The 26233-nt window shown below is 52.3% G+C and overlaps 2 protein-coding genes across 4 annotated transcripts; both read right to left on the reverse strand.

The window, feature by feature from the left end:
* Positions 1-696: 696 nt before the first annotated feature.
* On the reverse strand, positions 697-6628 carry MRPS15 (mitochondrial ribosomal protein S15). 2 transcript variants are annotated; one of them, XM_028512369.2, is made up of 8 exons: positions 6409-6628; positions 6078-6122; positions 4905-4980; positions 4011-4059; positions 3476-3560; positions 2498-2556; positions 1094-1285; positions 697-846 (listed from the first exon to the last, which is right to left on the reverse strand). In XM_028512369.2, exons 1-8 carry the CDS (start codon positions 6530-6532, stop codon positions 712-714), a joined length of 765 nt encoding a protein of 254 aa, XP_028368170.1. In that variant the 5' UTR covers positions 6533-6628; the 3' UTR covers positions 697-711. The 2 variants fall into 2 exon arrangements, with proteins under 2 accessions (XP_028368170.1, XP_035881681.1); XM_036025788.1 differs by having other exon boundaries at positions 3476-3563; positions 4014-4059; positions 6409-6627.
* A 1905-nt stretch (positions 6629-8533) lies between these two features.
* Positions 8534-24625, reverse strand: CSF3R (colony stimulating factor 3 receptor). Of its 2 annotated transcripts, none has more exons than XM_028513067.2 (17): positions 24437-24625; positions 23110-23158; positions 18751-18968; positions 16171-16467; positions 15170-15293; positions 14828-15015; positions 13879-14048; positions 13618-13771; positions 13435-13514; positions 12831-13041; positions 11726-11914; positions 11239-11340; positions 10465-10611; positions 10220-10360; positions 9884-9977; positions 9563-9644; positions 8534-9143 (listed from the first exon to the last, which is right to left on the reverse strand). In XM_028513067.2, the coding sequence occupies exons 3-17, from the start codon at positions 18812-18814 to the stop codon at positions 8664-8666; spliced, it is 2523 nt and encodes an 840-aa protein (XP_028368868.1). In that variant the 5' UTR covers positions 18815-18968; positions 23110-23158; positions 24437-24625; the 3' UTR covers positions 8534-8663. The 2 variants fall into 2 exon arrangements, with proteins under 2 accessions (XP_028368868.1, XP_035881679.1); XM_036025786.1 differs by having other exon boundaries at positions 13618-13766; positions 13874-14048; positions 24437-24624.
* Between the last annotated feature and the right edge of the window lie 1608 nt (positions 24626-26233).

Genomic DNA, 26233 nt, shown 5'->3' on the forward strand with positions numbered 1-26233 from the left:
GTCCAGGATCACCTTCCAGCCGTCTGAGGTACATTTTTATACTGATGAGCAACCATTTCTGTAAATTTCAAATTGTAAAGTCTATGGATCATTCATTCCAGCCACTCAGACTTGAAACCTGAGCCTTGGTTTCCAGCTCTATTGCCCTGGATCCTATTATCAGTCACCAAACACTGCTTTTTCTGCCCAAATCTCACATTTTTCTCTTCGTTTCTTTGTCTGCAACACTACATTCATCCATGTTACTGGCTCTTTCCTCTCCTCCACCTGCACTGGCTGCTAGACTCTTTCAGAAGACACCACTTCCAACACGACATATTCCTTCAGTGGCTTCCTACTGACGGGCAGATAGCCTTGGTATGGCACTCAGGGCCTCCACTCTACCTCCAACTGCCTTTCAGAGACACCTCCTCTACTCCCCTGGCCTCACCCAGCAGCCAGCCAGCCAGCCAGCCACGCTACCTACGCTACCTCTGTGCTGCTGTGCTGTTTCACCTCCCCTGACACACCACTGGGAGGACACCTGTTTGTTGTGTGTATGCGAGGCGTGCTACGAGTGTGTCCACTGATGGGTGAGGGACTCTGCCTCAGATGACCCCGGGATCCCAGAGCTGAATGAAAGAACGAATGAAATCCTCCTCAGGCCACAAAGAGCCCCACCTTCTCTCCTATTATTCTTCAAGGCAGAAAGATATATAACTTTAACAGAATTTATTGGTTTTCCTTGATTGCCTCTGGTCCGACTTTGGAAGAGCTTTCTGGGTTTATCTGGCCTCGTTTCTGGGCTGCGGCTGCGGCTTTTAAGGCCCTTTTTTGCTTCTTCAGCTTTTGAGCCTCCTGGTAAACCTGGAGATGGAAGGGAGCAGGAAAAGACTTTGTAATCCCATGTAAAACCTCTGACTGGGAGCAGATGGGCTGGAAACTGACACCCCAGCTGGTAACCCCAGCCTTTCTCCAGGGGGCTGATGGCCTGTGAGCCACTGCAAGACCTTGGAGCCAGTTCTATGCCTTGATCAGAAAGAGACGCCCCTCCCCTCTTTCTCTGCCACAGTCCCAGAACGGGCCCAACTGGAACAGCAGTCTGGATTCATACCCGAATGCACAGGGCCTTCTTGGTCACCCAGCGGCGGTGGGCTTTTCGGTAGTACAGAGGGGGAAAGGTGTACTCAATCCCCAGCTCCTTGCACGTCTTCTCAAAGACTTTATAGTTGGTCTTGCGGAGGTTTTTGAGCATCTTTTTCCTCTGGTCGATGCTCATCAGCAGATGGCGCTTATGGGTTTTGTCCTGCAAGAGTTGGTATTCCTTTCCTTATTATACACATAAGCGGCGTGCCACTTCATGGTAAACTAAGGATAGTCACTTTATCATCTCACTGAAACCTCCCAACAGTCTCATGCAAATATTAATATCTGAGGTAGGTATTATCCTCATTTTACAGATGAGAAACTAACGGCTCAACAATGTTATCAGGTCTTGAATATGGGCCTACTGGTCTCACTCTAAATCTCATGCTTTCTCCCTACACTATCCACTCAGTCTCTCACAGCTCAGCAAACTGTGAACTGGAGTGGAGAAGAGGGAAGAACATTCGCTCTTCTGGGAGACCCCCAACCACAGCTAGGTGCTGCTCCATGAGAAAATTCTGCAGTGAGGCTAGTGATCCATGCTCCAGAACAAAACTCGGATTTCCAAGGAACAGGCTCAACCAGCTCCAGGAACACTGAGGTACCAGCCTGGAGCTGGACTGGTCTGTATCCACAACTGTGTGTTTATTAAAAATACCAGCAGCTGCGGGCCCAACACTGTTGAGATATGGCATAATGGTTAAGAACATGGGCCCTGGAGTGAGATGACCTAGTTTCATGTCCCAGCCCATCATTTCCCAGGGCTGTGCCTTGAGGAATAATTTAACCACTGCCTGGATGATTCCTCCGTAAAATGGGATGGAAAGATGGGTATCAAAGTTAAATGAGCTAGTGTGTGTAAAGTATTTAGGAAGAGGCCTAAATACTTTATTTGTATCATGTTGGCTGCTTGTATTATTTCATATAGTCTCTGCAATCCTGCCCATAGGTACTATTGTGACCCCTATTTTACAGACAGAACTGAGGCTCAGACATGTAAAGTAACTTTCCCGGAATCACATAACGAATTAAGTGGAAGTGGCGAGCTGGGATTTGAACCCAGAGTAGCCTGACCCCATTCATGCATTCAACAAATATTTACTGAGCATCTATTATGTGCCAGACACTGTGACCATGCTCTAAAGTTTGTGTTCTTGACCACTGGTGACACTCAGCACAGCACTTGGAAGGGTTCCATTTCTCTACTGGAGGTGGGAGAGAAATGTTTTTCTCACTGCAGCTCAGGGGTGGGCACCATGGTGTTGTAGCTTCTTGGCATCTCAAGCTGCCTCATTGGACCCACAGCCCTTCACCTGCAGATTCCTCTGCCCCTGCTGCTGGTGTTTAGCTGCGAGCAATGCTCAAGGCTTACCTTTCGGTGTTTCTGCATGTGTTCTTCATAATTGCGGATCCTGACCGTCAAGGCAACAACTGAAACCACAAACCACAGAGGATGAGAGCCGGGCACAGAGGAAGGAAGGGCCCGGATCTGGGTTATGTATTAAGACCTCAAGGAATAACAATCACCAAGGCTTTTGTACAGCTCTCTGTAATTCCCGAAGCACTCTGAATTTCAAGATCCCAAAAGACTTTGGATTATCTTTCCTTTGGAAAACAAAGACTAAGGAGGGGAAGCTCCTTAATATTATAAAAGTATCATTCCCAAACCACAGCAAATAGCATTCTTAACAGTACCATAAGTTAGAGTATTCCTACTTACAGTTCAGCATTGTACTAGAGGTCCTAACCGATGCAATAAGATCAAATTCCCAAACAGCTAAGGGTCTGCTCCTTGCCTTTCCCCTTCCAACTGCCACCCTTATCTCTGTGATTTTACTAATGAGTTTTCAGTTTTATCAACACCCGCTTATCTCCTAAAGCCCCAGAAAATCCTTCCTTCAAGTATTCTCATTTGATCCCCTCCTGTGTTGCAAAAATGGGGGCAAAGGCAAAAGCAGAAAGTGGCCCCAAAGAGAGGTTGCAACTATGGCAGGCCCTTTCTGTACACAAAGAGTTCTGGGACCACTCAGACAGGGCGGTGGGAACCTTGGCTCTGACCATAGGGCCTCTTCACACCACCCTAGCTGCAGAATGGAGAGAGAGACAGAGATGAATTTGGGTTCCTGAGGAACCCTGCTGAGCTCACAGAGGTACAAAGCAGGGCCTGGGTGCTGACTCCAGCATCACGCCGCTCAGGATAAACAGTCAATTTTCATTACCCTTGGTCCTCCCTGTCTTTCCCTTTAATAAGCCGTGTCTGATTCCTACTGTACTTGCAGGTGAGGGCCCTGGACCAAGTGCCAGCTAGCAGACTTCCCTGTGCCCCCACTCCCCAAGGGCCCCGACCAACTTCGAGCCTCCAGGGAACGGGTGTCCTCAGGGTTTGCCACAACCTTGTTCATCAATTGCTCTTGCTTGATTTTTAGCTTCTCCTTCTGTTGAAGATAGAGACAGAAAATCTGTGAAGTCTGCCACACCATTAACAACTAGCGCTCACACTTCCAATGTCATGGCTGTAGACATAGCCAAGAGGTCCTATCTTACAGCTCAGGGCCTGGCCTCTGGCCAACCACATGGCTTTTCACATCTAGGTGAGCCCAAGGCCAGTGCTGCTGATAGGAGAAATGGCTTGATGGATGAATGTCCCTAAAGCTCGCTCATTCATTCAAGCATCAGATCTTTACTGAGCACCTACTGCTTGTCAGGTGCTGGGGGCATATAGGGGAAACAAGACTATCCCTGCTCTTGAGCTGCTTGGTCTTGAGATACTAACAAGTAGACAGAGAATGATACTGGTTAAGTGCTGTGACTTGCGATGCATGGGATGGGAGGTGTTACCAGAGGAGAGGACTGAGGGAGGCCAAGGTTTGGCACAGTCCACTTACTCGGTTCGCCATTTCCAAAGATAAGAGTCTTTTCACAACATCATCAACCCTGTGGAAAAATCACCGAAATGAGAGAAAGACGTTGGGGCAGAGGGGAAAGGGGAAGCAATGCTGTTTTCATTTTAGTTTGAAAAGCAGGGATGACTAAAAATTTCTTTTACAACAGATGAGTCTCTCTGGACATGGGGAGCCACTTCCCAGGGATTAAAAGTCAGCAGGAATCTGATTTGCAGGGTTGAGAACGTGGAATGACGTGGTAACCACGGAAAATCACAGCTGTCAGCCTGAGTGCTCCAGGCTCATCCCAGGGAGGACAAGGGAGGATTTCCATTTTAGTTAGAATAAGGTTCAATCTGTCCTGAGACACTTCAATTCTGTAATCGTTGTTTCTTTCTCAAGTCACACTGCACAGTGGGAGGGACAAGGGGCTGCCCAGCCACCACCGCTCAGGACAGGGGCTGAGCAGAAGGATCCTGGTGTTGGTGTCATTTGGCCGTGGATTCAAATCCCAGCTCTGTCCCTTAGGAGCTGTATGACATCGGGCAGCTTGATAACCTATCAAATGGGGATAATATTTCTTCCCTCACAGAGCTTTTGAGGGCATCTAGACATGAGAAATTTCTACTAAGACTTACGAGGCACGTTGCCTCCTTGGTATCTAATGGTATAGGGTCTTCACTCAGAGCACATGAAAAGCAAGCAGCTGAGCTCTATCAGCCCCATCTGTTCCTGCTGCCTCTTACCCTCACCAAGCCTGGGCTTCCACAGTTCTCTGCCCCATTCTAAACCAAGCTTCAAATATAGCAGGCCAGGCCTCGAGGCCAATGTCTTCCCCTCTCCCTGGCGATCCTCCCAGAGCCCCATGCTTCATCAAAGAGATTTCTTCCTGCTTACTTCTCAATTCCAGGGATGTTCTGGTAATCTTTGAGCAGTGTGGAAGGGGGTGGATCATCTTCTTGGCTGGGCCGGACTGTCAAATGGAGGGATGAAAAACACCCAGAGTCAACTCCCACTGCCCATCCTTCCAGACTGAACTGACTCTTCTTATCAACTCTATCAGAGATGAACAAGGTCTCAAGCAAGGCACTGGATATCTCTGGGCTCAGTTTTCCTCTGCAAGCTCCCCAGGCACCTGTCTTGATATTTCATGTTGGGAGTAAATGGCCTTTCCTAAGACCCTGGACTGTGCCTTCCCCTCTCAGACCTGTCTGGCTCTACCATTATCAGATCCCCAACAGGATGGGTCCTCTTGTGGGTGGACTGAATTTGATGCCCTTTGAATCCTCCTCCCCAGTTTGATCCATAGCCCAGCACAGAACAGGCATTCAACAAACACTTGCCAGCTGACTGAATGAGTGAAATAAGGGGGTTGAGGAACTCCTAGCTTTAGCTCCTAGCTCCTGTGATTAAATATAAGCACAAAACACAGACCACAGGAAATTCTCAGCCCTGGAATGCGCACCCCAATCCTCCCTTAGGGGTGAGGGAGAGAGATGGGGGAGAACAACCTGCCCTCTCCAGGCAGACCCAACTCTGCTGCTATACGAGTAATAGTAATAAATACTAATATACACTACAGGTTACTGCACACAGTGCTAAGGGTGCTTTTCATGTGTTACCATTAAATACTAACGACGATCCTCTCAAGCAGATACTCTTACACTCATTTTAGAATTAGAGTCAGCAGAATTAACTTGGCCAGCATCTTTACCAATATGCAGGCTGCCTTGGAAGGGGAAACCATACCCTCCACCAAAGAAAGGCAGGCACAAAGTGCTATATACTAGGTAGGCCTGGGTAGGATTCCTCGGGCTAGCTCCTTTCCTCTCATATCCAGTTGGAAGATTCTCTTGTTCCCGCACTCTACCTCCCTTGCCCCGCAGGGAGGATTTAGGGTGTTGCTTTGTGACAAGGTGGACGTTGGGGGGGGGGTCTTCTGCTTTGGACCTCTGGCCCACTCCATCTAGTGGCCAAACTAGCCGCCTTGGTCCTCTTGGCCACCCCAAGTCTTCTAGGCAATCTCTTTCATCCCCAAGCTCCGCCCAAGTCCCACCCAGGAGCTCCTACCTGGTTTCTGGATGGCATATCCGCGGGTGGCCGGGAGGATGAAACCTATGCATAAATGAGAGGGCTAAGGCCATACCCTTAAATAGTCCAGCTTCTCTTCCTTTCTATGACACTCCTTCCAAGGTCTTTGCATCTCTGCGCCTAACCGCCCTCCCATTTCTGGGGCACCACGCTGCCCCATGTCTCGCCCACCTCGCCTAACTTCTTCCCCACCCACCACCCTTTCTCTTTTATCCTGCCGCGGCACTTCTCTCCTATCCTTGTCCTCCCTTGTCTCCATCCCCGCCGAACCCTTTTCCTACTCCTGCTATGCCGTTTTTCAGCTCCTCACCGAGAGGAGGTGAGGGAAGGCCCCAGCGGTCGGATGGAATTCGGGCGCACCCTCTACCCGGCGGCCCTAGGACTGGAGCTTGGGTGCGAATGGAGCTCAGCACCCTCCACGCCGCCCTTAGCATGGTGACTTCTGACCCCAGCGGGCCGCGCCGCGGTCGCTTTCACGGTACAGACTTTGTCACACGGGCGCAGCCATATTGGCTCAGGCTCGACCAATCGAGTGCAGCGGCGAGACCGGAGCAGAGGAAGACCGAGAGAGTGGATTGGAAGCGGAAGTGGGTCGAGCGAAGTCTCGTCTGGTTAGCGGTAGCTCGAGGTGGGGGACGTGGTGGTTGCTTGGCCGCGTTAGTAGGGTGCGGTGCTGTATACATTTTAAGATGCCACTTTTTCTTGGACGTAACATCCCACCCTTAATCCCACTCTGCGTTCCTAATGCTGCCTCCGATTTTGGGAGGGGGGCCTTCTTGGGGTCTGTCGTAGCCTTCTCCCCTGAATCTAGTGTTTCAACATCCCTTCCACCCCCAAACGCAGGATGAGGCCCAGTAAGAACGACTGGATTTCAGCCTCTGCTCTGGCAGCCTTGTAGCCTGATGGTGAAGGTCGCTGGCCGTGGAATCAGACAGCTCTGCTTTGGAATCCTAACACTGCCATTTACTTACCGTGATTGTGTGGGCAACTCACTCAGCCTTTCTGGGTCACAGTGAACTCATCCATCAGATAAGGATGATAGTAACAGTATGTCCTTTTCAGGTTGTTAGAGGATGGACTGAGGAACTTGTGTGCGAAGCACCCCTTATATAGTGAGCATTCAATAAGTATTAGCTGTGATAATACTTGTGAAATGTGGAGTGTAAGAACAAATACAAACTGAAAGTAGGAAAAATAAACTTTAATTCTTGGTGCAAAAAAGGGAAAAAGAATACTTGTAATTGTGAATGCTTTTTGCCCTTTTGAAATGCATGTAAATCTTTTTAATAGCTAAGTAAGCCTCTTGCCAGTTTTACAACCCAGAAATGTCTTTCTCAAGGACCTCAGAGCCATTTCTTTGAAATGCAGTCATTAAGGAAGATAGTGCATCTATCTCCCATCTTCTGAGGGAGGGTGGGAGCCTAACTTCACCTAGTGTCTAGTTCCAACTTGCAAACTACCTCCTTTCATAAAGATATGAGAGATTTATTTTTCTTTCGGATAAATGCAATTAGCAAACACAGGTGAGTACCCTATCTGCCAGGTGGATTGAGGATGATTCCTGTGTGACAGATGGTTCTGTCAAGTCCTCTTGCTTGAGAACTAGATATTGTTTATTTTTGAGAAAATGTGTGCAAGAAGTCGTATCCACTTGGCTATGTAAAAGTACCATTTCTTGCTGTCTCTGCAAGCCCTTTAACTAACTGCCTGTGATGTGCATCACCTTTTTGGTTTAATGCTCGTTCAGTAATAAAACTGTTTTTTTCTTTTTTCTGTCCTTCTAGAGAGGTTTTCTAGGTTGGTGGGAGATTTTGTTTTTAATTATATTTCCCCAACAGGGGTTACTATTTTCTGAGGTCTGTATCCCGCTCTGTGACTACTTCCAGGTACCCTGGCCACTGTGTCCCAGTCATCCGTCTTCTAGTCTCCACCCCTAGAGTGGGAGCTCTTTGAGGATGGACTGAGCTATGCCATTTTTGAATCCCTGCTGCCAGATGAGATTCTGGTTGACTGAATGAATGGAGGAAAAATAAACCAACCAGCAATTTTGAAAGGCACATCTCCCCGCCCCTCTGAAAAGAAAAAGAACAGAGACTCAGGCACACACAAAGTGTTCCTCAAAAGAACACCCAAACTAAACCGAACCATAAAACAGTTTAAGAGACTGAAATTATAGGAAATAAGCACAAAAGACCAGTAAGCAGGCTGGATGAAACAGTCTCTGACTTTTAAAGTGGGAGAGCCCTGGCTCGTGTGGCTCAATGGATTGAGCTCTGCCTGTGATCCAAAGGGTCACTGGTTCAATTCCCAGTCAAGGACATGATTCCCAGTCAGGGACATGCCTAGGTTGCTGGCCAGGTCCCCAGTAGGGGACACACGAGAGGCAACCACGCATGAATGTTTCCCTCTATTTCTCCCTCCTTTCCCTTTTTTCTAAAAAAGAAAAAAAGGGAGGCCCAGCTCATGGGCATTGGGAGCATGGCGGAGGCTGCCAGGGGCCTCAGGGGAACTAGGAGTGTTTTTGCCCTTCCTGGGGCAGACAGAGCTGGGACATCCCAGGAGGCCCTAGAAGCCCCCCAGCCCTTCCACCCCATGGACCTGGAGTCCCTGCAGAAGGGGGAAGTCAAGCAGTGGCCCAAAGACACAGTCATCCTCCTGGTTTGGGACTAGAGGCTCTGGGGTCTTTAGAGGGCTGGTCTGGAACCAGAGGTTCTCATAGGGCTTGGGGCTTGGGGTGAGGCCCCCCAAGAGAGGCTGAGTGGAGTCGCAACGGATGTAGTGCCCTTGTCCTGGGCTGGTGGGGCTGCCCAGCACCTGTCCATAAAGGACTTGGTCGCTGCTGCCAGGTTGCGACTGGGGCTGCATAGAAGGTGCTCTTAGGTCCCCCTGGAGCACATAGGCCTGGACCAGGGTGGGAAGACTACAGGTTGCTGAGCTGTCGTTGGACTCCCAGGGCGTTGGCTTCTTCTCTTCCTCCTCCAGAACTGTGATCTTGGTGACGGTTGGCAAGCTGGGGTCCCAAAGACTGGGCAGCTGGAAGATCTCCTGGACACAAGGACAGGTGGTAAGGGCATGATTCATTTCAGATGTCTGCCCCAGCCACTGCCCCTTCCTGATTTGGGGCAACGTGGGGACCCTACGGCTGCCCTCTGCTGGAACTCGAAGAGTTGCACCTGCAAAGTACCTCCTGTGTTCATGATACATGTTAGGTGCTGCTCAGACTTAGCTTGGTTCATCTCCCCAACGATTCTGTGTGGGATTAGTCCCATTTCACAGTGAGATGTCTGGGCTTTTGAAATGGGTAGACCTGGGTGCAAATTCAGGTCTGCTTTACTTCAAAGGGAAGGCATCTTGCTAGGAGGTGAAGGGAAGACCTGAGTATTCATCCTCAGAGGGGCATCCCTCTGCTTTGAGCCTGGGCTAACACCCCCAGCCCCACATCCCTCTTCCTCCGGAGTTCTCACCTCTGCCGTGACGGTAGGCACCCAGGAGCCCAGGCTGCTGCGGGCTGGGTCCGGGATACTTGGCCAGAGGGGATTCTTCCTGCTGCAGAAGGGGCAGGTGAAGGCAGGGTCAGGCACGCCCTCACATCTTCCCATCCTTTCTCCCACCCATTCCCAGCAGCGGAAAGGTAGCCACTAAGGGCAGAGAGGAGAAGGTGGAGGGCCTGGCTCCAGGGCATGGGCTGTGAGGCCTGGGAAGGCTGGGACGGACTTAGACTGGCCCACTCGGGTCTGTACTTTCTGGTGGGGAGGGGTATCGGGATGTCCAATCTCTTGATTCACCTGGGTCTGCAGCAGAGCCGGGCAGCCCCACAGAGGCAGGCGAGCAAGAGCAGGAGGCCGAACAGGCTCAGGATGATGTGCAGCTTGGACTCCCCTGGGATGAGGGGGAAGCCAAAGAGGTGAGTGTTCGTACTAGCAAGGCTGGACCTCCTCCCCCAGACTGGGATCCGAGGACAGGGCTAGGTCTCCTCCCTTAGATGGGGATCCGAGGGAAGCGCTGGGTCTCCTCCTCGGACCAAGAGATCCAGACAAGCCTGGTCTGCTCCAAAATGGAGATCCTTTCCACGAGACACCCTCCCTGTTGACCTTGTCTGTCCAGCCCCCTTCTCCCCTTACCTGGGGCTAAGGTCATCAGGGTGAGGCTTGTACTGTTGGTGGCCCCCGCCTGGCTGGCAGCCATGAGGTGGACATGGTACAAGGTGGCGGGCTCCAGGTCAGGGAGGATGAAGTCGTGGGAGGAGGCATTAAGGACGGTGGCTGGGAGTAGGAGAGAATGGTTAGCCTGGGCCTGGATGCCGAGGTTCTCTCCACGACTGCTGAGCACCCCCTCCCGGGCATTCTGGGGTTGAGGATAGACTCACAGAAGGACTGGTGCTGAGCATTGGTCCAGAAGATGGTGTAGTGGGTAAGGGGGCTTTTCCCCAGCTCAGGGGCCTGGGGCACCCACTCCAGCTGGGCCCATGTCTTGTCAATGTGCTTCAGATGTAGCTCGGGGGCGTGGGAGGGGGCTGCCAGAGGAGAGAGAGAGGTGCAGGGTCGATAGGGGGCAGAGTGGGGGGCCCAGCTGGACTTCTTGTGGCTCCCCAGACCCTAGAACTGGGACATGGTGCTGGGTGTGTGACATAAGAGAGTCCGAGGGGACTCGTGTCCAAGCCTCATTTTCTCAGGAACTTGGACTGAATCCCACCAGCTAAAAAGTGGCTGAGCCAGCGTCTGCACCTGCTTCTCTTTGACTCCGAAGCCCCACTCCCTGACTACCGCCAGGCCTTTCTGTCTGGCTCAGTTTTCGCTCTCTGCCACCCACTCTCTGAATTTATGCCAGGCCCTCTCTCTGTTTCTATCCCATGTGACACCTCATTTCTTTCGGGACACCTGATCGATTTTTGCCAGACTTGCTCCCTGAATTCTGCCAAACTCATTGCCTAATTTCTGTCACCCCACCACCTGACTTCTTTCTAGCTGCTTACACCGGGGTCCAGTGTAAGCCTGGGGCAATCTTAGGGTTGGAAGGAACCCTCTCTGGGCCAGGCAGAGGGGAGGAAGGAGGTGTTCCCTCGTGGTCCTGATGGTTGGGGCCCAGGCGGGGCTAGAGAGAGAGGAGAGGGCTCTGAGAGGGGGCCTGGTGGCTGACGCACCCGTCTCTTGGGAGTAGGCATAGATGTGCTGGGGGGATCCCATGGTATCTTGGTTCAAGGGGGTCACGGTGATCTCATAGAGCTGAAAGGGCCTGATGTTCTCTGCAGAGAGAAGACAGGGCAGGCACTCTGATTAGGGGGTAAGCTCTGCTGACCCTCAGAGGCTGACAGACCTCTCATGAGGGATAACCCGGGCCTCACACTGCAGGGGTGGCCTCTGCAGCCTCTTCTGCAGGTCATTTGGTAGGGGTGAGGGGAAAAAATTGGGAAGGAGAACTGGAAAGGTAGCAGAGTCAGGGCTGTAGCAAGAGAGGATCCAGTTAGACTGTAAGAAGAACTTCCTGATTGTGTGTATATGAGGTGAGACCAGGGAAGGATCATGAAAGACTTGGGAATCTGCTTGGTGGGGTGGTTCAGGTTGCCCCTGGCCCTCTGCCTCCCCACCTCCCAGCCCTGCCCGCCTGCCCCCCACCCGGGGCCGCCTCACCCTGCAGCAGGGTCCCTGCAATGCTGCCGTTACGCTCCATTTTCCAGGTCTTATGGCTGCCGCTGGGGCTTGGGGGACTCGGGCCCCACTCAATCACATAGCCCCGAGGCCGAGGGCTGGGGGGCTCCCAGCCCACCCAGAGGCTGTGGGGGTCTGGGGCCATGGTATGGAGTCCACCCAGAGGTGGGCCTGTAGACATTAGAAGAAGATGGAATGGCGGTGAAAAGAAAGCAGGCCCTAGAGCCAGAAACCTGGGTTCAAATCCTGACTTTGCTACTTACAACCTGGGTGACCTTGAGCAAGTCAACATCTGAGCCTCAGTTTCCTCATCTGTTAAATGGGAATGATGATAAAAGGCCTTCCCTCCCAGGGTTTTGGTGCAGTTTAGATGAGATGATGCGTGGGACAAGCCTAGTGTGTGGCGCCCGGTGCAGAGTGCTGCTTGACAGTCACAGAAGCTAACTGTCCCTGTGTGGTTCTCGGTACGCGCCCCGTAGAGTCCTTGGTGTGTGCTAACAGCCCCATGGTTGGTTGTGGGGGCACTATTGCTGTTCCCATTTTGTCACTGAGAAAACAGTCACAGGGAGATTAAGTAACAGTGAAGGTCATGTGGCTAGTCAGTGGGAATATTAGCTCTTGTTACTGTCAGTCTCACCTTGTGAGGATCCACAATCAGGGGAACCTGGGGGTGGCGGCGGCTGATCTCTGGAGAAGGAGCAGCTAGCTAAGGGGCCGTGCTGCAGCTGGAAAAGCACAGACCGCAGACGGGTTTTCTCTCCCATCTCCCTCGGCTGAATGGACTGCGTGCAGGCGCCACCGCCAGCTTAACCTGGGGCTGGCTCATGATAGTCATAGCTCTCGCGTATCGAGCAGCTGCCTGGTGCCAGGCACGTGTCTTAGCTCATGTAATCTTCACACCAACCCTTTCAGGTGAGTGCTGTTATCATCCCCATTTGCTAGATGAGTAAACAGAGGCCAGGGAGGTTAAGTAACTTGCCCAGGCCACACTATTAGCAAGTGACAGGACTAGATTTGAACCCAGGCAGTTGAGCCTTCAAATGTACATGCTTAAGCACCGTGCTCTCCTAGCTGCCGCCCCTCTCACCTTTCCTCAGGAAGACCACAGGGGTGGGACGAGAGGTCCCAGCGGTGTTATAGGCCACAAGGGCCACCTCCTGGACTTCTGAAGGCAAGCAGAAGGTGCAGTTTAGCTCCGTGGTGTTGCAGAGGGGTAGGACTGCTCCAGCCTGGCCTGAGGGTCTCCACGAGACCAGGTACCCTTGGATCTTCTCGCCGCCTTCCTCCAGGGGCATTGGCTGTGGTGGGCATAGGAGGAAAGAGGTCAGGGGGATGCCCATCTCACCCTGAGTGGGGGAGAGCTTCTAGATGGGGTGGATGGACAACAGGAGCTGAGCCCTCCAGGCTGGGAGCCTCCCTCCCTCCCTTCCTTCCCTCAGTTGCCCTGTGCCAGGTCCTAGGAGGGAAGGAGCGAGTCGGTGTGCAGCGGGCACTCAACTATTCACTGAGCCAACCCTTTGCCATAGGTGAGTCTGGAAGGGCACTACCCCGCTTCCTAGGCACGTGCAGAGTGCATGCGAATCACATACGAATGCGTCCAAGCCTCCCAGACCTGGTAGACTCCTGAGCCCCAGCCCACAGGGGTCTGTGTGGGTTGAAGGAGGTCTCGGGTGGCTTTCAGAGGGGGTCACCTTCCAGAACAGCTGCACATCCATGGTCCTGGGGTCCAGCTTCTTCTGCCACCACCACGTGTCCAGTCTGACGCTGGGGGCTGTGGATGGAGTGAGAGGAGGGGGTGCTGGGCAGGGAGGGCCCTGGAGGCAGGCCTGGGTCCTGATGGCTGCTCCCAGCCCTGCCCCGCACCACCCACTTACCCCGTTGTGCACTGGTCAGCTGCAGGCCGGGGCTCCAATCACTCCAGTAGCCAGGCAGGGGCCAGCGGATACAGCGCATCTGCAGGGTGTAGACTGTGGACGGGAGGAGCCCGCAGAGCTTGTGCTGGAGGCTGCTGGAGGGCAGGGGGCTGACCTGGTGGGGCAGGATGAGCCTGGATTCCTGTGCCCTTCAGGGCCAGCTCAACTGACTCTCCCCTCAGCCACCCCACCCCAGGCTCCTGAGGCGGCCCTCCACCTCACCACGGTCCAGCCGACTCCTCTGAGCTGTGGCTGGTAGCGCAGCTCACACTTCTGTTCTATGTACAGGCTTGCCTTCCGTGACTCCCAGCGCACATACAGGCAGCCCGGCTGGAGTGCGGCCAGCTCAGGGCCGGGGTCCAGGGCCCACAGTGTCGGGGGCTCCAGTTTTACTGCAAGGAGAGAGTTGGTCAGGCCCTTTCTCTGCCCCATCGTATGGGGCTCTGCCTTACCTCCCACTTCTCCCTGCCTGTGGCTCCGTTTTTCTCCCTGGCTCTCCATCCATGTGGTCCCTGTGTCCTTCCTCCTTGCCCTCTCTGTGTCTCTCCATCTCTGTGTCGTCACAGTTCTGTGGTCTGTCTCTGAATACGTGTCTTTCTCTCTAGGTCTGTTTCATTGTCTTGCCTCAGGGCCTTTGTCCTGATTGTTCCCTGCAGTACGTTCCCTGCACATTTCCAGTGCCTCACTCCCTCCTTTCCCTCAAGGATCTTGTCAAAGGTCACCTTCTCAGTGGGGCCTTCCCTGACCACCTACTGAAATAGCAGCTGCTCCCCACCCCCAGCTCTCCCCGCCCCTTCCCTGCTTCAGTTTCCCCATCACACTTACCGTCAGCTGACATTCTATTTTACTTATTTTGCCCCCTAGAACGTAACGTTCCAAGGACAGGATTTTTGCCCTTTTGTTCACTGTTCACTCGCACCCAGAACGGTGCCTAGCTCATAGTAGGCACTCCAAGAAATTTGCCGAGAGAATTAATGTGTGTCCCTGTGTCTGCATTTTCTCCACGTCTCCGTCTGTAGCCGCACCCCACTTTGTCTCTGTCTCTCTTCTCTATTTCTAGGCCTTCCAGTGTCTGTTGATCCATGCTGGGTCTGTGTTTCCCTCTCTGTGCCTCTCTGGGTCTGTGCTTTGTGGGGGCCTCTTCCCTCCCCACACCCGGTGCGTCACTCACCCGTGTCCATGGGATCAAGGCACAGCTGCGGGGACACCCGGGTCCCCAGCACATTCTCCGCCTGCACCCAGATGCCCATGCTCTGGTACAGCTGCAGGTGTTTGCGGGGGATGGAGCAGCGGTTCTGCCCGTCCTCAGGCACGCAGTCGGGGATGGCTTCCTCTTGGACCTGGCAGTGGCCCCGGCTCCTGCCAACAGGCCAGGTGTGGGTGTCAAGCAGAGGGAACACCAAGGCTCCCTTCTCCCTGCCGTCTTTGCCCCGTCTCCTCCATCCCCACAGTCCTCCCTGCGCCCCACCCCAGGACCCCAAGGAACGGAGCTGGAGTGGAGACCCCTACTCACTTGAAGCTTTTTAGGGTGTAGTTGGTAGACAGGTGGGTGTCACGTCCCGGCTCCCACTGGCAGGTGAGGCTGTCGGTGGTGAGGTTCATGATGCAGGACAGGTTGTGGGGTGTGGCGGGAGGGTCTGCGCACAGGACGGGGAGCGTGAGGCTCTGGGTAGGACCACTCAGAGAGCTGCCACTGGGACCAGCAGGTTTGTTTCCCTGCTCCGGGCCATTCCCTCTGGGGTCACTCTGTTTATTCCCCTGTCTCTGTGCAGCCTTCGGGGAAGCTGAGTTATAGGCATGCACAGGGACCAGCATCAGGGAACCTCAACCCCCTCAACTGCAACCCTTCAACAGTGACAGGGTAGAGTCTGGGTTTTCATCATGGTTCTGCCATTCACTAGCTGTATGGTCTTGAAGTCGCTTAACTGCTCCATTCCCTGCTCTGTAAAATGGGGTAAATGGTAATATACCTACCCCCCACGGTTCTTGTAAGGGACGAGTGACTTACTAATGTAGACTGCTCAGAGCAGTGCCTGGCTCACAGTAAGTGCTATGTAAGCATCAGCTCTATTATTACTGATCTTATGTAAGAACCTTGTCTGTCTTCGTTTTTTCTTAGGCCTTGGCTTGGCGCAAACTCCATTCTTCACAGTTCGTGCAGAAGGCTGCGGCTGGGGTGGGGGAGAAGCTGGGAGCAAGCCCCACTGGAAGGGAACATCCTCCCGGACACACCCTCCCGTGGCTGGGGGTTGGGCGTACTCGGCAGCCACATAGAATAGCAGTCACCACACTGGCTGGCTCCCGAGCCACACTGCCTGTTGCCAATCTTCACTCCATCCTTACTAGTGTGTGACCTTCATTCAGCTCATCACTCACCCTCTCTGAACCTTAGTGTCCTCATCTGAGAAATGGGGCTAGACAGCACTATCCACTAGTGAGGAAGGTGACCTAATATCGAGCCCACAATATATCAGGCACTGGAGGCAGAGCAGGTGGACGGCTGCAGGGACTTACACCCTGCCTGCAGCTCAGCCTGGTCCAGGATCTGCAGGCTGTGGCCCCAGCGCAGATAGCAGGACAGAAGGGCCCAAGGGTCGTCGAGGCGGGGCAAGTTGATGGTGGATTCCTCGGTCCCATCCGGCAAGCGCTGCTGCCTCCCCCCGGGTTGAAGCTCTGTCCCCAGTTTCCACACAATCTGTGACTCTGGGCCCACGTGGCTGCAGTTCGGGCTGATGATGCAGGAGGCCGTGACGGCATCTCCCAGGTGGACGATGCGGGTTGGGAGGCTGATGTGCCCGCACTCCTCCAGGCCTGGGATGGAAGACAATGGGCCACAGGTGACTCCTCTGCCTGGGAGAGCCGAGCTGGAAGCTAGGCCTTTGTACTCCTCGACTCAGGGCCCTCACCTTCTTGCCTCACCCCCCAGGATGCAGGAGCTGGAATGGGGAGCTGTGTTTGGGACTGTGGGAGGCTCTTGGGGAGGAGACAGAGGTAGTGATGTGTAGGTAAAAGTTCATCCCAATTTGTAGTATGGGCTGCTTTCCCTGGTGAAATATTCCCACTCCAGTGGATCGCAAGCTACCGGCGTGACCTCACTGAATGTGAACTTGGGAAGAAGAGGTGTGCACAATTAGCTCTTGCAAGCCTGCTCCAGCACAGCACCAGATAGAGTCTACGGCCCTCCCTGGAGCCCTCCCCGAGGATGGCGAAAGCAGTGATTAGGATGATAAGAACCCTGAAGCCACAGCAATCTTTTCAGAACTCAGATCTGATTGTGTTTCCACACCTCAACCACAGCACTTGAGTGGTGTGTTACTGCTCCAAAAGGCAGCATTGTGGGATAGGTAAGAGCAAGGGCGTAGGAACTGGACTGCCTAGGTTTAGAGCCAGATCCTATTGTTTACTAACTCTGTGACCCTGGTATGTCACTGAGACTTTCTGTGCTTCAGGTTTCTCATCTGTAAAGTGGGGACACAAATAGTCTCTATCTTAGTGTTGCTGGAAGCTCTCGATGCGATATCGTGTGTAAGGCATGTGGAACAGTATCTGACAGGTGGATATTTGCTGCCATGATTAGGATAAAGACCCAGCGCCTTCTCACAGCCCTTGTGGCCTGGCGGCCACCGCCTGACCTTCCCAGTTCCAGCTCGGACTATCCTCTCTCGGCTCCAGTCATCCTGGCTTCTCACTGCTCCTTGCAAACACCATCCTCTTTTCAGTCTCTGAATCTTTGCATTTGCTGTTGCTTTTTGGGGTGCTCTTCTCCTCCCACCCCTCTTTTACCTGGTTAACATTTGGGCATCTTGAAGGGAACTAGACCAGGCACTGACCAACCAGACCAGGCCAAGCCCCCTGAACTTTCCCAAAGCTCTTACTATCCTCCATGCTTATGGAGTCCTGGGATTACTTGCTTGTCTGTGTCCCCAGCTAGACATAGGTTCCCTGAGGCCAGAGATGTTGCCTGTTTTGCTCACTTCTGTATTCCCAGTACCTAGCACAGAGTAGCCCGAGGTACATATGTATTGAATGAATCACTGCCCTTTGCCTACCATGCCTTCTCTCCTCTCTCACGTGTCCTTCGGACCATTTTCCTGTTGGGGAAGCTGAGGCCTAAGAGGAGGAACAATTCATCTGGGGTCACAGAGCAAGTTCATGGGGTTCCACCACTTCTCAGACTCAGAATTTCAGACTGGACGCAGCCTTGCAAAACGGTTTACTTCAAAACTCTACCTGGTGCTATGTCCTCTACAACAGGGCAAGGATTGCCTGTTTGTGTAGGGTCTGCCAGCTAAGAAGGTCTTTTGCATTAAAAAAAAAAGATTTTATTTATTTATTTTTAGAGAGGGGAAGGGAGGGAGAAGGAGAGGGAGAGAAACATCAATATGCAGTCACTTCTCATGAGCCCCCTACTGGGGACCTGGCCCACAACCCAGGCATGTGCCCTGACTGGGAATCGAACTGGTGACCCTTTGGTTCACAGGCCAGTGCTCAATCCACTGAGCCACACCAGCCAGGGTGGTCTTTTATATTTTTAAAAGGATAAAACAAAACCAAATAAGAATATGCATCAGAGACTGCCTGTTCCTGCAAAGCCTGAATATTACTATCAGACAAAGTTTGCTGACCCCTGTCATGCAAGATCCCTGTCAATCCTAGCCTTAACTTGCACACCCCCAGAGACGGGAGGCTCTCCACCTCTTGAGACAGAGTGTCGATAGCAGGAGAACTCTGCCTGGGCTTCGTATTTCAGGATGAAACCTACCTCCTTATGGCTCCTGCCCTGATGCCTTTGCTGCCCGTGAAGACTGCACAGAAGTCAGAGGTTCATTCTGGCAGCCTGGCAGAAATTGGCAGACAGGATCTGGGGCCCCTGGCCTTTTCCAGGCTGACCCGCTCAGCCTCTCACCTTCCTCAAAGTCTGCGGACAGGAGCCTGGCTATCCCATATCTATGGCCTGGTCTCAATTCTCTTGGGATTCTCTAGGAGCCCCAGGGGCAGTGTGTTGGTGCAGAGACTTGATCCTGTCCTCCACCCCCGATATCTCTCCCTGTAACTCCCCTCTCACCCCAGCACCCCACCCCCGGCCCCACTCACTTCTTGGGAGCAACAGGAGGATCAGGGCGGCTGTGGGCAGGCTCCAGGCTCCGGGCCCCACCATGGTGCTGGCTCAGCGTTCACATGCAGGCGGGTGGGGTGGGGTGGGGGATGGTTAAGGTCTTGGTCTTCAGAGTCAGAGCTGAGCTCAATCCTTGTTCTGCCACAGTGTGGCTTCAGCCAGGTTACTTGACCTCTGTGAGCCTTAGTTCCTTTGTCTGCAAAATGGGGGTAACAGCCTTTACTAAATAGGGCTTTGGGAAGAAGAGCTGGCACACAGGAAATGGCTACGAGTGACAGCCACTGTTACTGTTATAGTTGCCTTCCAGGAGAGAGCAGGGAAAGGAGCAGCAAGGAACAGCATTGTCTCCCCTTCCCTTCTGTCTTAGCTGCCCCTGTCCCCCATAAGAGGAGCCTGAGATGACGGCTTGCATGCAGGTAGTTTGTTTTAGGAAGATCCCAGGAACACAGTGAAGGAGTAGAGAGAATGAAACAGGACAAAAACTAAAATCTTTTCCACCAACATCAGGAATAGGACAAGGCTGTCCACTCTCACTATTTCTATTCAATATAGTATTGGAAGTTTTAGCTACAGCGATCAGATGAGAAAAGGAAATAAAAGGCATCCAAATCAGAAAGGACGAAACAGAACTGTCACTGTTTGCAGATGACATGTTAGTGTACATAGGAAATCCTATAGACTCTGCTAAAAAACTGCTTGACCTAATAAATGAATTTGGAAAAACAGCAGGATACAAAATCAATATCCAGAAATCAAAGGCATTTCTGTACACCAACAATGAAACAACAGAAGCAGAAATCAAGAAAAAAAATCCCATTCAATATAGCAAAAAGGAAAATAAAATACCTAGGAATAAACCTAACCAAAGAGGTAAAAGACCTGTATTCAGAAAACTACATAACACTGAAGAAAGAAATCAAGGAAGACACAAACAAATGGAAACATATACCGTGTTCATGGATTGGAAGAATTAACATCATTAAAATGTCCATACTACCCAAAGCAATTTACACATTCCATATAATACCTATCAAAGTACCAATGGCATATTTCACAGACATAGAACAAACATTTCAAAAATTCATATGGAACCATAAACGACCCCGAATAGCTGCTGCAATTTTGAGAAAGAAGAGTAAAGTAGGAGGGATCACAATACCTGATACTAAACTGTATTACAAGGCCACTGTAATCAAAACAGTCTGATACTGGCATGAAAACAGGGACATGGAACAATGGAACAGAACAGAGAGCCCAGAAATAAGCCCAAGTCTCTACGGTCAATTAGACAAAGGAGGCAGCAACATAAAATGGAGTAACAATAGCCTCTTCAACAAATGGTGTTGGGAGAACTGGACAGCTACATGCCAAAAAATGAAACTCAAGCACCAACTTACACCATACACAAAAATAAATTCAAGGTGGATAAAAGATTCAAATATAAACTGTGACACCATTAAAGTCCTAGAGGAGAACATAGGCAGGAAAATCTCAGATATTTCATGCAGCAACATTTTTACCGATATGTCCCCTAGAGCAAGGGACATAAAGGAAAGAACAAACAAATGGGATCTCATCAAAATAAAAAGCTTCTGCATGGCTAAAGAGAACCAACTGTATGGGAAAACATATTTGCCAATGATACCTCAGACAAGGGTTTAATCTCCAAAATATGTGAAGAACTTACACGACTCCACTCTAAGAAGACAAGCAACCCCAATTAAAAAATAGGCAAAGGACTTGAACAGACACTTCTCCAAGAAGGACATACAGAGGATCCAGAGACACATGAAAAGATGCTCAATATAGCTAGCTATCAGAGAGATGCAAATTAAAACCACAATGAGATACCACTTCACACCGGTCAGCATGGCCATCATAAACAAAGCAACAAACAACAAGTGTTGGCGAGGTTGTGGAGAAAAGGGGACCCTAGTGCACTGCTGGTGGGACTGCAGACTGGTACAACCACTATGGAAAGCAGTTTGGAACTTCCTCAGAAAACTAAAAATGGATCTGCCTTTTGACCAAGCAATTCCACTGCTGGGACTCTATCCTAAGAACACTAAAACACCAATACAAAAGAACCTGTGCACCCCAATGTTCATAGCAGCACAATTTACAATAGCTAGGTGCTGGAAGCAACCTAGATGCTCATCAGTAAATGAATGGATCAAAAAACTATGGTACATTTACACAATGGAATACTACACTGCAGAAAGAAAGAAGGAGCTCCTACCCTTTGCAACAGCATGGATGGAGCGGGAGAGCATTATGCTAAGCGAAATAAGCCAGGTGATGAAAGACAAATACCATATGATCTCACCTTTAACAGGAACCTAAACAACAAAACAAACAAATAAGCAAAATATAACCAAAGACACTGAAATAGAGAACAGGATGACAATGACCAGAGGGGAGAGGGGAGGAAATTTCAGGGGAGAATGGGAAGGGTTTACAGGAACAAATATAAAGGACACATGGACAAAAACTGGGGGCGGGGTGGAAATGGGAGGGAGGTGGGGAGGGAGGGGTGGGTGGGCTGGGATGGGAGTAAAGGACAGAAAACTGTACTTGAACAATGATTAAAATAAAATTAGGGGAAAAAAAAGAAGGGAAAGCCAGTGCAAGGCCAGGCCATCCATCGAGCTGGTCACCTCTATGGACAGTTGGGACTCAATCCTGCTGGAACTCTCCAAGGAGCTGTGTACACACCTCAGAAGTGTCTACCCAAGGGACAATTTATCCCTTGAATGGGAGGGAAGATGGAAACATTTATCCACCCACGCCTGTCCCCATTGGTCTAGGATGTCCCTTGGGGTATTAACCGCCTGGCACATCCAGGTTGCTCATGCATGAGTATGAGGCAGGTTCTCCAGGGTGAGCCATGCCAGAAGTGTCAGATACACTCCCTGGCAAAAAGGGACAACTCCATGGAGCAGCTGAAGCAAGGGGCTGTCAGCTTACACCTGTGGGAAGCCTTGGCAATGGCTGAAGGGAAAGGTGTGCGTGTGGGGGAGGGGCACACAAGGGGTCTAATACACCCCCCCATTCTGGGCACAGACTTCTGGAGGCCTTCTGGGGCCAGGTGTCCCAGGGCCAGGTGTCCTGTAGTCACGGTGACAGTTCCCCGGGTGGAGGGAGCATTAGTTCCAAGCTCAGGAAGTATGCTGGGGGTGGGCTTCCAGCCTCACCCTCTGCTCTGATTCTGTTGGGGTCTTGGGGCCAGACACTTGATCCCCCAGCACTGACTGACACTCTTGGTGGCAGGCCAGTGGGAGACACTGACCAGCCAGCATGTACATCCACGAAAACGCAGGCGGTATCCCAGGAGATCCCCTGTGCTCGCGAGGGAGAAAGCTTCCCTCTCTTTTTTCTCCAACCCAAACAGAGGTGTGAACAAGAACTGGTTAGATACCTGAGGCTGTATCTGCTTGTAGGGGCCTTAACCGAACCTCTAGTCCACAGGTGGCAAACACAAGGCTGACGGGCTGAATCCAGCCCTCCACCTTGTTTTATCTGGCAGCAGCGCCAAGCCCTAGTTAAGGAGTAGTTACATTTATACAGTCCTAAAGTTACATTCGGCCCTTTGAAGGCAACTGGGAGGCTGATGTGGCCCCCGGTGAAAATGAGTCTGACACCCCTGCCTAGTCTATCTGCGCATATTGCAGGATCAGGATCCCAGGCGGCTAGCCCATAAGTCACTTTTTTTGCTAATCAGGGGAAAAGTGCCCCTCCCTCTGGCCAGATGCAGCCCCACACCAGGACCTGGCCACTGGAGAAGAAGCTGGATTTCAGCCTCCACTTGCTGCTCAGCCAGGTAGCTTTGTGTAGTGAGAAACCTGCCCCATTGCTCACAGGCCCCCAGTCTACCAATCAGTGGTTGGCAACCATCTCACTATAGTGTGCCCATTTGATTATCCCCCCACTCACCCCATACACACTTGCTGGGGAAGATTTAGCCCCTTTGGTCCAGATCTTGGGACGCTGGTTTCTACCTCCATGTGCTTCTGAGCCTCCCCAGCCCTGCTGCATGGGCTCGGGTCAGCTTCAGGCCCAGCCACACCCAGTGAGGGAGCGTTTGCCGCTGGCTCCCGTCCAGAGTGGGCCACCAAACCCCAAACCCCAAAGGCCAGGCATTCCTCTCCCTGGGTTGCTGAGTGTTGGCACCCTTGGCATCAGCCCCTGGTCCCCCATGGCTGCCAGGGGTGCCCCCCCGGGCCAGCTGAGTGAGATCTGGGGCCTGTTGGAGTGTGGTCTCCTCTCTTGGGGCAAAGGGGCTGGGAGCCCAGCGGTGAGTCAGATCAGCCTGTCTGAATCACAGCGTTGCCACTTACCAGCTTTGTGACCTTGGACAAGTTACTTTCGGAGCTTCAGTTTCCCCATCTGTGAAAGAGGGATAATAATAGCACCCACTCTCAGGGCTGTGGTGAGGATGAAACCGGATGATCCGCGACAAAAGCTCTCAGCACGGAGCCCCCAAGGAGACAGCACTCAGTAACTCTGTTATGTTCACGTGCTGTGAAGCTGGGCACCACCTCAGGGAACCCAGCATGGCTGAGTGCCCCCTGCCCCGCCTAAGGGCTACGTGGTCACAGCCTCCGGGGACTGCCCCTCGCTTTTGTCTATGTCATGCTGTGTGGCTGCAAGACCCCCATTTCTGGGGCCCCTACTTGCAGCTCCTTGACCCTCCAGTCTTTCGTTGGCTCCAGCCATCTCCTCTGGGCACCTTTGACTCTTCTTGGGCCCCAGCCACGCGCCACCTCTGGAGTCCTGCATCACACCCCCGCTTTCTGCTTCCCTCTGTTTTCCCTCCACTCCGCCTTCTCCCCCTGCCCTCCCTTCTCCAGTTCACACCCCTCTCTCCCTGTTCTTTCTCCTCTAGCTCACCTGGACATTGTTTCTATGGGAGGAGGTGGGGAGGGAGGAGGGAGCTGGGAACAAACAGGGGAAGGGACCTTCCCAGATGCGGTTCAGAGAAACAGAGAGACAGAAGGCAGAAAGAGTAAGAAAGTGAAGTCACTCACACAGACCGGAGTGACAGAGAGAGACCCGTGGAGATGAAGACAGGCAGGAGAGGCGCGGAGTCAGACAGGGAGAGGAAAGAGCCCAAGGGACCAGGATGCTGACAGCAGAGAGACTGAGGCACTTGGAGGCTGATAAACAGCCTGATACCCAAGAGAGTTTAAGATTCAAAAGACAGAGGGAAACGTGAGGCACACGGAGACTCTGAGACAGACAGAAACTCAGAGCGCTGGCAAGCCAGAGAGGGACTGAAAAAGAAAGAGAAATGGAGCCAAATTAGATGGAGATAGAGACAGGGAGGGGTGGAGACACAGAGGTTCTGAGAGACAGCAGTGGCGGCAGGGAGAGGGAAAACAATTAGGCCCTTCCCTGGGCCCACCTCGGTGTCCTCAGATACCGGCTGTTGGTGACTTACCTGATGCAACGTCCCCCTACCCCCCCGAGTGGGGACATCTCTAGGACAAGAGACTCCGTGTCCAGGGCTCCTGGTTCCAAGGGACAAGCTCTAAAGGCAGGAGCTCTGGTCCCAGGCCTGGGCCCCCTGCGTGCTGGCACTTGGCAGAGCTGGGGGCAGGGAGTGGCCGCAGGACTACTGAGCCCTCACCAAGACTCAGCTCTCCCAGGGGCTCCCCTACTCACACTGGAGCCTGCAGCCCCGCAGCCGCCCGGCCTCCCGGGTCTCTGCTCTCTTCAGGCAAGTTCCTGAAAACAGCTGCAGCCTGGCTTCTCTCCCCGGCCCTGTCGTTAATGGCTTGGCTTCTGACAGGCCTGGGGACTGTGGATTGCAACACCTGCCAGCCTCCTTCCCTCCCTTGCCCTGTTGCTGTGGCACAGGCAGCCCCTTCCTCCCAGGAAGGAGCCTGGGAGGGAAGCTGGTGAGGCCTGGGCAGCCTTCCTGCCTCGGGGGTCTTCAAGGGGCTAGGGGATGTGGCAACGATGTTCCCCTCCTCTGCTCCTCTGTCTCCGGATTTCCTGACCTCAGAGCTTTGAGGCCCAGTCGGGCCCAGGCTCCAACCCAGCGTGCGGGGGGACATTCCCGTGCCCCTTGCCTTGGGGAAGCATCGCTCAGAGACAGGCCCTGGCTGGAAGGCTTGCTCAGCTCTAAGCCTCTTTTTGGCACCGGCCTCGGGGCCCTGATCACAACACTCAGGGGGGCAGCCTCCAGGTTGCAGGGAGCTTTGTGAGACAAAGTACCTTGCTCACTGCCCCCCTCTGCATTGTGTATTCTCTGTCACTGAAGCAGGAGTCAGCATAGGAAGAACTCTGAGACTGCAATACTGTCACTGGCCAGCATTTAGCACCCTCGTTGCCAGGAAACGCCCTTTACCAATTAGGTGGAATAAATAGTAAACCGAGGCAGGGAGGAGGAAGGAGACAAGGCTCACATGCTAACTCAGCAGTCCTAAGCCTGTTCTGATAATATTGCCAGGTGTTTCAATATCACAAGAAACACTATATTAGCAAGAAAGAAGAAAAGTCCTTGAAATTCTATGTAACATTTCCATTATCTGGGAAAGAAAGTCTTGAAACTGTGCTTTCGTCCCAAGGCCTGAATGCGGGAGAGGGTCCCGGGACCCAAAGAAAGAGCCCATAAAACAACTTCGGTTAATTGCCTACCTCTGGTCACTATCTGTTTTAGGAGGGAGTCCCTGGTGCTTACAGAAAAAGCCCATAAATAACTTTGGAAAGTGCCCCAATTTTAATTAACTGCCTCCTGTCACGTATTTGTTTTATAACAGGATGACCAAATGGAGTCTGGAGCAAGATAAGGATTCAAGTGGACAGACCCCCATTCATCTCTAAATTTGGGTAGTCACATTCCCCCAGGAAAGCTGGTGCCACATTTACCCGTTAATCAATATGTAACTTTTTTCCCTCCTATCCCACCAACTATGTAAGTCTGGAGAACCAAGAATCGCGCTCTCTCTTTCTAGGGGGCTGAGGATGCTCTCTCTCTCTCTCTGGGGCTCAGGGATTTCTTGGATCTCGGGCCACAGGGCCTCTGGCCACCGGCCTTAGGCTGCCCAGGGGCTTGCCACCCTGGTCTCCAGCCTCTCTTGCTTTTCTCACCCTGCTTTCCCCTGAAACTTCCCCTTTTACCCTTACCGTACCCAGTCCTGTTCTCTTCCATGGAAGCGACCACTAATAAACTGATTACGTCCTACTAGATTTGCTGATATGTAATTCTTTACATGCGTCAGCAAGAAGAACCAGGTCTCTCCCATCAACATCAGTGCCTGGAGGCCGAGCAGATGGAGAAATGGGGACCCTGGGACCACAGAGGGGAGACCTATGAGGCTCAGGTCTTCTTCATATGTTCCCTGGAAACTAGTAATGTTGACTGACAAGGATTCTGCTAGCTGAACTGAACATTTAAAAATAATTTTTATTTTTATTTTTGATGTTAGAGAGAAGGAAAGGAGAAAGAGAGGGAGA

The sequence above is a fragment of the Phyllostomus discolor genome, chromosome 5, assembly GCF_004126475.2.
Source record: "Phyllostomus discolor isolate MPI-MPIP mPhyDis1 chromosome 5, mPhyDis1.pri.v3, whole genome shotgun sequence".
NCBI lineage: Eukaryota > Metazoa > Chordata > Mammalia > Chiroptera > Phyllostomidae > Phyllostomus > Phyllostomus discolor.